Below are 15,040 nucleotides of genomic sequence, written 5' to 3'. Positions count from 1 at the left end.
GGCCCTCACCCTCACGTGTCGGGGTTCTTCCTCCAAGCACCCCCAAACCCACCCTCTCTCATCTCGGCTCGCACCCTGCTTCCTAACTGGCACCCCAGCTCTCCTCACACCCTCCACAGTCTGGCTCCAAACAGCAGTCAGAGGCTCCTCTAAAGTGTAAGTCAGAACCTGACACTGTCCTGCCCAAACTGGCCACACAGGGAGTCCTTCCAGCCCGAGGCCACACCCCACTCCCCGCTTCAACGCCCTCTGATCTTGCTCTGACCTTTGCTCTTTGGGTTTGAGCCACAGGAACCTTCTCTCAGGTGCCCAAATGCCTCCACAGTCAGACCCACCCCAGGACCTTTGCACGTGCTGGTGCCCCCCGACCTCAGTGCTGGCTCAAGTGCGATTTTCCCCCAGAGAGACGCCCCTGACCCCCCTCCCATCTTATGTGGTGACACAGCTCCACAGGGAGGGGCTCAGCCAACATGACCCCCGGTAAGCACGCCACATTCCTAAGTCACATTCAGCTGCAGGATGCCCCAACTCAGGCCCCAGAGAGAGGACCCCATCTGATTACTGTCTGTGACGGCCCAGGACGCAGCCTGGCTCAAGGGGAAGCCAGGACAGATGCGGTGAATGGACTCTGGGCAGTGGGGACAGCACAGCAAGTTCTCAGCAAGTGAACTGCAGGACGCATGCACCAGGCTGGTCGAGAACCAGGCAGAGAGGACACCAGTGGGCGGGGAGGGCCACGGTGGGAATTCAGCAAACAGTGCCAAGGGTGAGTGGCCACCACCAGCATCTGAGGGCCGTCTGCATCCTGCACGCCAGGCCCGCGGGCCCCAAACCTCGGGCCTCAGCCTCCCCCCGCCTCGCACTGGGGTTCCCGCGGACCCTGGCCCTGAGGACTCAAGAGCATTCAGAGCCCCCACCTGTCATGTAATTGCACACAGAGCACCTGCTGGGAGGTGGCGGGGGGCACTCAGACGATCGGGGGTCCAGAGCCCTGACACGTAATCCGCTCAGGAGCCCCAGCCCCCGCGGGGACCTCCACTCCGCCCCACACCAGGTCAGCCTGCTCGTGCGGAGAAGCCACTGCCTGCACACAACTCCGTGAGCAAATGCTCGCTGTGCAAGTAGGACGCACCAGGCTCTGTCAAAGCAGGGACGCTGCCGTGACCGAGCACCCACACCCTGCCCGGAGGGGGCATCTGGTGGTGCCCCAGGCACCTCGCCTGCGTGAACTGACGCCAGGGCCACCCAGGGGCAGCGTCCTGCTGGACCCTGGACCCTTGGGAGGCGGGTCTCCTGTCCTGACGCAGGCGGGGCCCTGGGGCCCCCTTCTGAGAGGACGTGCTCCCACCGGCAGTGGGAGAGCCTGGGCCCTGGAGCCACGTGGAGACCCCCTGCCCTCCTGAGCGCCCGCGGAGCACTGCTTAGCCTCCTCCCGCGGGACCCACTTCGGAGGCCTCCACGGAGGGCCTGGCTCACAACAGGTGCTCGGGTGAAGCTCCCGGGGAGCCCCCGCAGAGACCTGCCCCCTGAGCTCCGGCGGCTGGCCCTCCGCAGTAGTGAGAGTGTGTCCCCGGGGGAGCCGCCCCGGGCTCGGCCAGCTGGGCAGGGGCTCCCACCGCCCCTCGAGGACAGGCGTGGGCGGACTCGCAGGCCGGGGAGCTTCACGGGGGGGAAACAGAGGCGAGGGGCTTCCCGCCACCGCAGCCTCGCTCCCGGGAGCCAAGGTCGGGGTGCCGGGTGCCTTCCCATCCGCTCCTCTGATCCCCAACACCCACACACACTCCTGTCACCTCTGTGGACCCGAAGGTCAAGGCAGCCCCAGATGCCTCCTCACGCACAGCATCACCAGCAGGAAACCACATTTTCTTTCTCAACGCCCCCGATCTCCCTTCCCCACGCCACTCACCTGCGAGGGGTCAAGTGCAGCTGGTTCCCCCCATGTGGAGACGGCCAGCCAGGCCGCTGTGCACACGTGTGGACACGCAGCTCCCACCCTAAGCTCCCGGCATGCTCCTCGCCGGCTTGCAAGCGTGTCTGGGACTCCAGTCCTGGAGGCAAGGGGGCCTCGGGCCATGTCCTCTTAACCTGGGCTCCTGACAAAGCCCCCGCAGCCCTGCCCTTCCCATGGGCACCATCCCCCCTCAAGCTGCCCCTTGCTCTCCTGGGCCTTCCCGGGGGGGGGGGGGGGGCGGGCGCTCTGTGGGGCCGAGACCAGCGGGCTCCTCCCTCCTCCCAGCCGCCCCCCCCCCCCCCCCCCGCCGCAAGCCAGTGAGGGGACGCGGCCCCGCAGACGAGGACGCTTGGGTACAGCCTGGCAAATCCACTCGTCCCAATTCACAGCAAACGTAGGAAGCCTTCCCGCCTCTTCCAGGTGCCCCCTCTCCTGGGGGCACAAAGACAGCTAAATAAATAAAACCCATCAGCATTCTGATCATTGCTCTCCTACAAGCCTTTCCCTGAGCCAATGGCTCCCCCGAGGCCACGCAACTCTCCTTACGCCTGCAACGATGATTAGACCCCACAACGACGGTTGATATTACGGGTCTGCTCCCTCCGGCAACATATTTAGGTCAACTGCAGTGCAGAGCACAGCTGGCTACTCGCACAGGACAAAGACGATACAAACCCCTGCAATCAATTTTCCTCCTCCTCTCGGATAGAGAAGAAACAGGAGGCCAGCTTCCCGCCAGGCAGAAAGCGCTGAGCTGCTCACTCAGAAGGCGGCCTTGTCTTGGGCAGCCGCCCAGCGGGACCCCTGTCCCCAGGGGCCATCAGGGCCCATGGCAGCTGGCTCTCCTCGGGCTGCCCTCCAAGCTTAGAGCCCAGCTCGTGGCCTCTTCCGCAGTGGCCTGGCCTTCTGGCCGCCGGCCCCGGATACCACCTGTGGCAGCAAAGGGCTCCCCTCGTGCCCCTGCTCTGTCAGTCAGGGGCCGGGAGGGTCTCCTGCAAGTGGGGACAGGGGTGCAACGTCACACACAGGGCCCCCCCCACCATGTTGATTTCCTACTGCTGCTGTAGTAAGTGACCACAGACGGAGCGGAAGAGCGTGCCCTCTCACAGCTCTGGAGGTCAGAGTCTGAAATGGGCCCCGAGCGGCTCGAGTCCAGGTGCGCAGGGCTGGCTCCAGGAGAGAGTCCACTTCCTGGCCCCTTCTGCCTCTAGAGGCACCCACATTCCGTGGCCGCTGACCCCTCACCATCAGGGACATCACCCCGACCTCTGATTCCACTGTCAACTCTCCTCCTCCTTCTCTGACCGCACCCCCCCCCCCGCCTCCCTCTCACAAGGACCCTTGTGATGACACTGGGTCCACCTGGATTAACCCAGGCCCATCTCCGCATCTCAGATCCTTAACTCAACCACGTCTGCAAAGCCCCTCTGGCCCCACAAGGTGACACAGTCACAGGCTCTGGGGGATAGGATGAGGACATTGTGGGGAGCCACGACCCTGCCCACCACACTCCCCCTGAGACGATGCTCTTGGGCCAAGGAGGCTGAGCTGGCTCTGGGAGGGGGGACCATCCCCTCTCTTTCCACCAAGCCCAGAGAGGGTCTTCCCGCCCCCAGAGACCCCGCGGGCCGTAAGAAGAGTCCTCCTTTAGCAGGTCAAGTGGCCCCTGGGGAGCGCTGGGGGTCCTGGCTGGCCCCCTCCCTCCCACCTCTCTGCTCCTCGCCTCTGGCCGTGCCCCGAATGCCCCCACTGACGACGCTTCCACTGCCTTGGCCAAACTCTCACAGTGAGCAGTGCCAGCACAGAGCATCCTGGCGTCACACCTGCCACGAGCCCGTGACCTTCCGCAAGCGCGTCCTGACACAGGCCCACTCTCGGGCCACTCTCCTGAGCCTCTCTGCACCTCTGCAGCCACGCAGGTGGGCCAGGAAAGGTAGCTTCATACCTGCCGGCAGCTAAGTCACAGGCCGGGGTCCCAGGAGTAGAAGCCACAGCCCGGCCAGGCGGGAAGGGCCTGGGCACCAACAGGGTCCACCTGGGTCACAGGGCACAGCTCCCAGCCCGATGATGCTCTCCTTTTCAAGACCTGCTGCCGGCTCTGTGGCATCTGCTGACCCGGCAGATGGCCGGGGCCGGCCAGGGGATGGGAAGGAAGCCTGCAGGAGGCCAGGGGAGCCAGAATACCTGCCCAGGATAGGACTCAGAACCCCCGAACCTTCTAAGATGGGAGGGCACGCCCGGGAGAGAGACGTCTGCACCGTAATTCGTCAATTCCCTCACTGGGCCCCCGCTCAGCAGGACGCCCACGTGAGCAAAGCCCGGCAGCCAGGCGCACGGCCCTGAAGGGAAACCAGGGCCAGCTCCGCGGGGGCGCAGCCTGCCCCCACCCACCTCCCACAGAGCAGGCAGGCAGCAGAGTGTAACAGGGAGAAGGGGGAGGCCCGGGGTGCTCTGGGAGCCCAGAGGGACCCTCACACAGGTGTCCAACGTGACTTTCTAAAGCTTGGCTTCTGTATCCAAAGTGCCCCCTTCACACAGCCCAGAGCATACTCTAACAGGAGTTTTCAGGGACCCCAACCGGCGTGCTGAGAAACCAGCGCTTTCAAAGGGAGAGGCAAAATGAGTTACAGGCGTGGAGCCCCGCACACAGGAGAGCAGCTCCGTGCGGCAAAGCGTTTCTTGCAGCACTCACCCGCCAGGATGGCCGGCCCACCCACGCGGTCCAGCCTTCATGCCTCCCCAAGCCTACAAGGAAAAGGGCAGGGACAGCACCTGACCAGCGATTCCAGGTGCACCCCTATCGGCCCACGGCCACCCTGACTGGCTCAGGGAGACAGAGGGGACGCCTGGGCTCGTGCCCACCCATGCCCAGGCAGCAGGGCCATAGCCCAGCTCCCAGGGAAGCCACCAGGAGGAAGGAACACAGCTCTGAGGCTATTTTTAAACCTGTAAAAGTAGAACTCTCAAGCAAGAGTCCTCTTGGCACACAACTCAACAGGCCGAGCCACAGCCAAAAATAAAAATCAAGTGATAATCCTTAAATAAAACTCCTTCCCACCGGCCAGGTGCGCAAATGCAGGGACCACTCGCAAAGCTGCTTCTGGGTCCTGGCCAGGCGGCAGGCTGCACACCTGGAGGCCCCACCCCGTGGTCCTAGGCTCTGCCCTTCGCCTCTCTCCTCAACTCTCCCCAGACTGAACTCTCCCGGCCTCCCAGCTAAGTCGGGATCCCCCCGCCCCGTGACCTCGGACCTTTCTAGAAGGCAGAGCCACGCCCTCCCAAAGCGCCAGGTATCGGGTCCTGAACCGAGGGCATGCTTGCAGCAACCAGTAAAGAAACAGCCAAGTCAGCCCCCTCCCTTCCTGCACCCTCTCCCCGCGAGGAAAACAGTTCATCACGGGAAAGGCCGTGCTTTCGTGGTAAACTTCCGTTTGCAATTTTCCCAGCGTTTACTCACCGCTGCGTTACTTGCTGCTGGATGCAGAGGTAGGGTTTATGGAAAGATGAACAAACCATCACCCACCACGCTGATGGCCTGGTCACCAGGAGGCAGTGCCGATTTAAGCTCTTACGCGCCCGCACGGCAGGCTGCAGCCTGGCTGCTGGCACGCCACTGCCTTTCACACACATTTTAGGAAACTGACTGGGGGTCTGGGGTGAAGAAGCAGTGCATTAAAACGTTCCCCATGTAAAATAAGAAGGAACAGGATCCCAGCCAGAGTTTCCACCCAGAACAGCTGATTTTCAGGAACCGACGACCGCCTTTCAGCAAGAGGTGGCCTGCTGCTCTGACAGCCAAGGTCCGGGCTCCAGGGCCCTGGCCAGCACCGAACCAGGAAATATGTGTGTGCCCAGCCCCCATGCCCACTCCACCCTGTGCCCGAGCTCTCAGGGCCCAGGCAGGGGACGTGCCCTGCTGGGCGCTGAGCCAGGACCGCCTGGTGGGCCAGCTCGCCTCTGTCCAGCGAGGAGGCAGGGCCGGACATCTGCAGGGATAAGCAAGGAGCAGGTTCCCACCAGGCAGCAGGACTGACCTAGAAATACGCAATTCAGAGCCAGCGCAGTGGGTCAGACATGCCGTTTTCTTCGGGGCCAATTTCATTTTTCTCCCAGATAAGTCCTCTATGATACGGACATGCAGTCTCATCTCTGTCTTCATCTGCCGGTTATCTGATCTGTTTGCTCCCTTCCCGTCTGTCTGGGTCACCCATTTGCAGTCCTCACGAAAGGGCAGAAACCACTCGACAGGCGCATCACTACAGGGTCAGAACCGTCCGACCCAGCCTCTGGCACTGGGAGTTTATCCTCTCAGCTCAACCTCACCGAATACACAGGAGGAGCAGAGTTTTTTTAAGAAGCCAGACCGGGACTTCCCTGGTGGCGCAGTGGTTAAGAATCCACCTGCCAGTGAAGGGAAGACGGGTTTGAGCCCTGGTCTGGGAAGATTCCATGTGCCGTGGAGCAACTAAGCCCGTGCACCACGACTACTGAGCCTGCACTCAAGAGCCCGTGAGCCACAACTACTGAGCCCACGTGCCACAACTACTGAAGCCCATGCGCCTAGAGCCCGTGCTCCGCAACAAGAGAAGCCACCGCCATGAGAAGCCCGCGCACCGCAACCAAGAGTAGCCCCCGCTCGCCGCAACTAGAGAAAGCCCGCGCACAGCAACAAAGACCCAACGCAGCCAAAAATAAATAAATAAATTTATATATTTTTTTAAAAGCCAGACCCCCAGAGGGACATCTGCAGGCCCGGGCCTAAAGGGGCGGGTCCGGAGGTATCCGATCAATGCCACACCTAACCCACCCCCGGCCGGCTTTGGGTGGCTGCCCCATCAGACACCTCCAGCAGCGGGCAGCTCCCGCGCTGCTGTTTTCAGTGGTGAGAAAGGGCGTCCTCAGCCTGAATCACCCAGACTGGCGCCCAGAAACTTCCTTCCCTCCAGGCCCCTCTGTTCAGCCTTGGCATCCAGAGGGAGGCCCTCAGGCCACAGGAGGCAGACGGCCACCCTCCTGCCACCTCCCTGGCCACCTTCTCCAGGAAGCCCTCCCAGGGGGGTCACAGCCGGCCACACTGACCCACCGCGTGTTGGGGCAGGAAGGGGAGCTCCCGGGAGCAGAGGGGCTCAGGAGCAAAGGGCCCCTTTCCCAGAGGCACCCTCCCCAGGAACCACCACAGTGTGTCTGGCACCTGTGTCGGTGGCTCAGAGATGATGGATCCCTGTCCCGAGGGCTCAAGCCCCCAGGGTGTGGCCGAGGGGACCACCCTCCAGCACGCCCATCCAGAGAGGAGTCCACAGGCCTCACGTCAAGTGGGGAAGAAGAAACTGCTCGGCAACACAGAACCTGCACACGGGTCAGGGACCCTCGGGCTTAGCCCAGTACCCAGGAGGCCCCGGACCCCTGACACCCCATAAGCTCTTTCCCTCTAAGCTCCACATTCCGTGCCAGGTCACTTTCGGGAAGAGCCTGTGTGTGCGCTTACAGTGCTGGCCAATCTCCCTTCCCAGAGCCTGCGCCCAGCGGGGGATCGATACATGCACACTCCTGCTCAGAAGCTACGGGGGAGCGTGTGTTTGTGCTCAAAAAGCAGTAACAACCGAAATGCATTTCGGGCCAAATGAAAATGGACGACGCTTTTCATTTATTTATGTGCTTCTTTAACAAACTTAGGATCCTGCCCCCAGTCCCGAGCCGGGACGCACTTCAATTTCCCATTCTTCATCCTCTGCCATCTTCTCTCGGGAACATTTGTACTCTTCAATATTTAATAACCGAAAAAAGCCGCTGTGAACCTGGGCTATTTCCTCCTCTCCGAGAAGAATAACAGTCTGCTTCTGGAGAAAAAGTACCACAGGTAATTAAATGGGACTTTAACACTGACCACTTAGTGTTTACGGATGGGGGCAACCAGGCCCTGAATGGTGACACGTCCACGGCTACCTGATCACTCGGGGCTGAGTGAGGAACCAGAAGCCTGGGTCCCAACTCCAGAGCAAAGCTCCCCATCCCCGCGGCCCCCTGCAGACCAGGGCTGGCCACCCTAGCACAAGATGCAGGTTCAGCGGCGACCAAAACACCTCTGTGGCTCCCAAGGGGGGACGACATCCTTTCCTCCACACTGTACTCCCCTGGGTACTGAGACGGAAGCGAGAGCGCAGGGAGGGACAGTCTCCGTGCAGACTCCAGCTCTGACCAGGTTTCCCTGCAAGGATCCCTCCAAGCGCTGAGCTCCTGTTAGACCCAGGGCATCACGCTAGATCCTCAGGGTATAGAAGTAAGTGTGGCCCGTGCACTCAAGGCACAGACCGCCTGCCGAGAACCACCTGTAACTATGGAACAGGGAACAGGGAGCAGGCAGGTTACCCACACCCTACAGCCACAGGGCAGATGCAGATGGAACACGGAACAGGGGACAGCTCTGAGAACCATTTTGGAGGGACCTCCAGGATGTGATGTCGGTGTGGAGAAAGTGAAAACACACAGACATTTATCTAACGGGGGTGGCAGGCCACATATGCATATTTGCTTCTATAAAAAGTCAATGGAAGGAGAGGCTGTACAATTAAAAGACAACCGGTTATCTACAGGGGAAGAGAAGGAATGAGGGTTACAGGGAGAGAAACCTGATTCCTCTGAAAATACCCTGACTTTGGAACCATGGAAACAATTTTAGATAATTACAAAAATTAATTTAATTTTTTTAAAATTAACTTTTATTGGAATATAGTTGCTTTACAGTATTAATTAAAAACAACAACAACAAACGCTCTACAACATGCATATGGGGACAAAATGACATCACAGACCTCCTGGCCAGATGCACTGTGGACACAGCGTCATACCTGTGACACTCTGACCTGAGTTTCATCCTGAGGAAACAACAAACGCAGACCAGAGGTGGGTCTGTCTGAGCACCAATGAGATGATAACCATGGCGATTAAGACTCATTGAACTATGTTTAAATCCATGATCTCATGATGACACCAAAACCCCCCCGCCAAAGCCTAACACCCTCACCCTCTGGAGGATGCTCTAAGCAGAGAACCAACTCGTTATTCTGAAAGCTGGAAATATCAAGGAAGAATTCAAGCATGTCTCCTGTCTTTCCTACATGAACTACGTCTTGGGGCAACCAAATAGTTAAGTTTTCAGAAATATGTTGGGTTAATAAATGGAGAAAGAATGCCAGAAGTCGAACATTACCATTTGCAACCTCTAATGAGATGATGGATGGAAGCCACAATGACCCAGGTCCTGATACAGGACAAAAGAAACGGCCTCAGGAAAGCACGCTCCTCCACCACCACCACAGGGGAGGGAGTCCTCCCAAAGATCCCCCCCACCCCACCAGCACCAAGGGACGGGGGACACGCTGGCTCATGTGTCGGGACCACGGGGATGCGCTCAGCAAGGTCCAGGGTGGAGACCCCACCCACAGACGGCCTGGTTTCCTCAACAAAGAGCAAAAACAGATGCAGGGAGAACGGGCAGAGTAAAAGACAGGAGAAGTACATCTACCAGTCACAATCTATGGACCTTGTTTGATTCCAGAGTTGCCCAAAAAATGACCAGACAACTGGGGAAATCGGAGCTTAAGCTGGGTATCTGATGATATTCAAGAAAAACGTGATTTTTTTACTTGTAATACTGGACTCAGGACTTTTGTTTTTCAAACAGAATGAGGGACTTCCCTGGCAGTCCAGTGGTTAGAACTCTGTGCTTCCACTGCAGGGGGGCGCGGGTTCGATCCCTGGTCGGGGAACTAAGATCCCGCAAGCCACGCGGCACGGCCAAAAAAAACAAAAACCCATGATGAGCTATCTACTAAAATATTTATGGGTCAAATGACAGGATGCTGGCTGGGATTTGCTTCAAAAGACCTGGGGGAGAGGGGCTGTAGGTGGGGGCTTGGAGGGAACCAGCCTGGCCGCGAGCCGATTCTTGCTGAAACCTATGGCAGGTGCGTGAGAGGCGCGTTACACCACGTCCTCTATTTCTGATCCATCTAAAATTTCTCATAACTAAAAGAAAATGCCCATAATTATTACCTTCCCCATCCGGCCCCGAGCTGCCAAAGTGGAACTCTGCACTTTACAACACGAGCTACCCACCGTTTTACTCTTCTGGTAAAACACGGAGGGCAGACCACGAGGACCAGTCCAAGGACGCCAGCGACGCCGATCCGGAGCCAGCGGCCTCTTTTCTTTTCCTTTTTTCAACACAGAGCAGGGTGGCCCCAGACAGGCATCCCTGTGGGTCGCAGCTGTCCTGCCCACCCGGCTGCCTGGTGGACACTTGCTCCTCGCCCGCCCCGCCCATTACCCCTTCTCCTGGAAGCCTCACACTGCCCCTCCCCGGCCGGGGGCGGGGCGCTCCCTGTTGGATGCTCTCACAGACCCTTCCCCTTTCGTTGAGAGCCCCTGACTCTGCGGGTTCCTCGAACCCCGTGAAACCACCAATATCCTCCGCGTGACCCACCAAAGGCACTTTCACAAGGCTCCACCCACTGCTGCCTCGAGCAGGGCCGTCCAGCTCTGCTGCCCAGCACAGCCTCCACCCAGCGGGGCCCGCTCAGCACTGGCGAGACCACCCGGGCTGCCCCACCGTTCATGCAGAGCCGCCCCGCGGGAGCTCGGCAAAGGCCGAGGCCACAGGCACCAGGGCCTGACGAGGCAGGGCCCGCACTGCGGGCGGTCCCAGCAGACCCAGCCCGGCCCCGTCTCCCCAGCCAGGTCAGCCGCAACCTCAGACTCGTGGGGAGACTGAGTCACTCCACAGTGCCATCCTCAGAACCTCGATGCTCGGACCCTGCGGGCGAGCGCTGGCCGGCGGGGTGCAGACGGGCACACGCACGCTCGCCCAGGGAGGTACGGACCAGCAAGAGGGGCCTGGGGGGAGACGGGGCTGCAGCACGTGGTGGCTGGAGAGCGCACAGAAATGTAGTGAGAGCCACGCCGCCCACTTCTGGGAGGAGAAGGCAGGCCCCCAAGGCGTCCCCCCGCGGCGCTGACACCCCGCCTTCGTTTGCAGGCAACGGGCCCCGCGTGCTGCATGGGCGGCACAGCCGGGGTGCCCATGGCTAGAGCTCAGATGACACTTGTCACATAAACGAGGGAGACACTAGACGAAAGAGGGAGAGGACTCAGGTGGGGACAGAGGGCGGGTGCCTGTGGGCAAGCCAGGGTGCCAGTTGCCTGGTCCCAGGTATCAGAGGGAGGCCCCAGCTGGGCACAACGCCCAAGGGAGGTGCCTTGCCCTGGGCCTCTCCTCGTGGCCCAGACGTGACTGGCTCTGGGCACACAGGGGCGAAGCTGCTTCTTTCTCCCTGTATTGTTCCCCTAATAGCATCGCCCACACCCTGCTGTCAGCTGCGAAAACACTGTGTCACATGCGTGGGCTTCAGGGCCAGTCTGCCTGGTTCAAACCCCTACTAGTCAGAAGACTTAACCTACCAGTAGGATCACTTCTCTTAGCCCTGGTGCCTCCGTTTCCTCGTCTGCAAGGCAGGACAGAGGGGTGGTGAGAGGAGTAAAGGCAACTCACCAAATGAGATCATCTCCGGGAGGAGCCCCGCAGGCCCTTCCAGAACCATCTCTACCATCATCACTACCCAGAGGCCAACACCCCCAGCAGGAGGGCCGACAGTTAAGCAACACAAATGCCAAATGCCAAGGTAGCCATGCCCGCGGCCAACAGACAATGAAACCCCACTGTGCCCCCTCCCACACCCCCTCCTTGATGTGCAAACTACACGGAACAGAAAATTTCAGATTCCTCCAAAAAGCTCTATTACATGCTGAGTTAAGCATGGCCATGCACCAGATTCACTAAAATAAAGAGAGTTTCCAGGGGCGTCGTATTCCTTCCCCAGTGACGCTCTCGTCCGTCTCAGAGTAAAGGCGTCGTAGCCATCCAGACAGGAGCGCTGAGCTTTGTGGAGCAGCAAAGGGAGATGCAGACTCAGGACGCAAAAGGCCATGTGGGGACGTCCACACCCGTCCCCACTGCTAGCCTGGTGACACCTGTTGTGACCCAGCTGCACTCCTGCAGGACAGCGTCCCCTCTGCCCCTCCCTCCCCCACTGGTACTCACGTAAGAAGTGTTTTTCCAGTAAGGCGATTTCCAGGTGACCTTTGATCTCATTTAAGCGATCAAACTCTGTCCGGTTAAAGTCCTGGACTCCTGCAGCCATGATGAGGGTCCCTGGCCCAGCCTAGAAGGAAAACACCAAGAGCTCAGAGGAGCCTCCCGGAAGCATCCTGGGTCCACATCGACCAGTTCTCTAAGGGGTACCCCCCAAGGACCCCGTGGTCTAGAAGGGCTGGTCCACAGGGCCACCGGCCTAGGAAGACACTGGCTCTGCCTTAGAACTCGCATCAGTTCACCTCGGCTTCGCCTGTCGGTGGAAGGGACATTTCAGACAACAGGGACATCCTCAGAGCCCCGGTAAGGCCGACTTCCAGCAACAGTAAAGGCAAAACCGGAAGCGTGACGCTAAGCCTCTTGACGGTCACAACACAGCTCTCAGGCTGCAGAGGGAAGGAAACCATCGAAACCTGCCCCGGCCCGCGTGGCGACCTCCCAGGAGGAGGGTGGCCTGGCCACAGGGCCTGTCGCCCTGCTGCCCTGGGAGGGGCAGCAACAGGACTCCGGGGAGGTGGGGCAGGGTGCGTCCACCTGCCAGGCTCTGAGGTGAGCGAACTCCAAACAGGGGCCTGTCCTTTCCCACAGAGGCTAATTAAAGCCACCACCCGCCATCCCACCAGGCCCAGGGTAGGCTCCGGTTTCAGGTCACCGCTGCCCGCTGGAAAGGGGTGCGCACGTCGGTACAGCCAGGCCTGCCCGGGGCGCAGCGGGGCTGCCGGCTCACGCCCACCCCACCGCTGACCTGGTGAGGGCAGCACCTGAGCGCCCTGCCGTGCGACGGGGGGATCTGACTCCCCAGTTTTGGTCTCCATGACCACACCCCCAAGGCAGGGTGAGGAAGGGGACACCCGGCATGGACAGGGTCCGTGACAGCCCTGGTGACCGCTCCAGGCACAGGTCATCTGCTCGGAGGCCACACCCCAGGAAGCAGCAGCTCACACTGGGGAACAACGGGGGCCGGTAAGACCCTCTAGCCCACGGCTGCCCTGTCCTGGCACGTGACCTCCTGCACTTTCAGCTGCTCTGGCTACCGGGGCATGAGGTCCCAGAGGGCAGGGACCAGGCCATGTTTACCTGCCCGCCCCGTGGGCCTGGCAGGGGCAGGTATGGGGAGACTGGGCGGTAGGCGAAAGGCAGGGTACGCCCCCTGCTCTGCGTGGGGAAGATGGCCCAGGCTCGCCCATTGGTCCCCGCAGATGAAATGTGTCCCTCCCCGGCCCATCCCCAACCTCGGCGCCCAAGATGGTGGCCCCGGAGCAGAGGGCAGAGGCTGGCCTGGCAAGGCGGCTCTGCACTGACTCGGAAGCAGAACACTGGACTCCATCACGTCAGCAAGTTCCCACCAAAGCAGGCAGGGCGCCCCGCGGTTTGCAGCCCCGTCTGAACACGTGAATCCACGTCCTCGGAAGGCTGTGACGCGTGTTAGTCTCTAAGCTGCTGGAATTAAGCTCACCTGAAACTTGCCCTAGAGCTTGAAGAGCTCCTACAGGGGCCGCCGGGTCCAAGACAGCCTGGGACCCTCGTGGCTTTGGCCGGACTCAGTGTCGAAGCTGCAGCAGCTCAGCTGGGCGCCCACAGGACGGCAGGGACGGTGAGGACCACCAGCTCTGGGGAGCCAGACAGCTGGAGGGGGCACCCCAATGCAGATGGCAGGCGCCGGGGGGAGTGCCCTGAAATCCTGGGCTCCACACCCCTCCGTGAGCCCCTTGGGTTCCCCCAGCTGACCCCTTTACAGACTTGCCGAGAGCAACGCTAAACTTGGGGTCGGGAGCCTGGACTCGGGACCCCCAAGGCTGCAGCACTGCCGCCACAAAACCAGGGAGGTGGCCTGGCTGCCTCTCCCCCAGCTTCCCTAGAACCGCGTCTCTCCGCGGAGGGACCGGCTTCTACCCCCGGCTCCTGGAGGCGATGCCCGCTGCACCTCCACGTGCGTGGGGTCTCTGCCTCTACCCCAGCTCTAGGGCTCTGGTCCTCGCCTCCTTGCCCCTCTCCTTACTGGCCTGTCACCAACCACTCGGGGGACCCTGGCCTCAGACCCCTCATCGTTCTCTTCAACGGTCCTCCCCCGACCACAGCCACACCCTGCCCTGGACATCACCCAACCTCCACCGCTGCGGCCCCTCGAGCCCGTCTGCCTGTCCAGGACCCCCTCCCTCCCCCCATTCCCCTCCCCCACCACGGGACCCGGATTCTACCCTCAACCACTGGGTCCGCTCGCCTCCTTTGCCCCAGGACACAGACAGGTTGCCCACAGAAAAGGACATAAGGATGAAGCCTGACGCTACAGCACGATGGCCCCTGAGGACACGGTGCTGAGACAGGCCAGTCGCAGGGACAAACACCGCGGGGCTCACTGAGGCCAGAGCTGGAGAGTCGGGTCACAGACGGAAAGCAGACGGGGCGGGGGCGGCCTGGAGGGGCAGCTGTGGAGCTGCTGTTCAGTGGGGACTGAGTTTCAGTTTGGGAAGATGAAGAAGGTCTGGAGATGGATGGTGGGGTGGCCGCACGACAACATGAATGTGCCTAATGCCACCGAGCTGGACACTTAGAAACGGTCACAGCGGTCAGTTCCGTGTTACGCGCACGTTACCACAACTAAAAGTAAATAAAAACAATGAAGCCCAAACACGGGCAAAGTGACCAACCTCCCTCGCGGGAAAAGCCACTCTTCACCCCTCAGGTTCGCAGAACAGAAACACCTGGGGACACCCTGTGCAGGTGGGCAAGGGCGTGGCACGCAGGCCCCGCGGGTGGCGACAGAGGACACTGCACGCTCGTGGGAGGGTGCTGGTGACAGAGGCACGACCCTGCCCGCACACCCGGGGTGACGCGGGCCATGTGGGCACGAGGCTCATGGGAGTGACCGAGTGCCCCTCAGGGGCAGAAGTTAAGTGAAGGACAGCACATCCAGGGTGGGAGGCTGGCTCGGTCCCACCACC

The 15,040-nt window shown here is 60.7% G+C and overlaps 1 protein-coding gene across 5 annotated transcripts in view; it reads right to left on the bottom strand.

Annotated features, from left to right (window-relative positions):
- Positions 1-15,040, bottom strand: part of GRAMD4 (GRAM domain containing 4) — a 78,920-nt gene that overhangs the window by 28,072 nt on the left and 35,808 nt on the right. For all 5 annotated transcript variants that reach the window (XM_060025832.1, XM_060025831.1, XM_060025833.1 and 2 more), the window contains one exon: positions 12,048-12,168. In XM_060025832.1, coding sequence (XP_059881815.1) covers positions 12,048-12,168 — 121 coding nt within the window. The remainder of the gene's footprint in view (positions 1-12,047; positions 12,169-15,040) is intronic.

The sequence above is a fragment of the Delphinus delphis genome, chromosome 11 (assembly GCF_949987515.2).
Source record: "Delphinus delphis chromosome 11, mDelDel1.2, whole genome shotgun sequence".
Taxonomy (NCBI): domain Eukaryota; kingdom Metazoa; phylum Chordata; class Mammalia; order Artiodactyla; family Delphinidae; genus Delphinus; species Delphinus delphis.
This window is presented reverse-complemented; position numbering and strand designations above follow the sequence as displayed.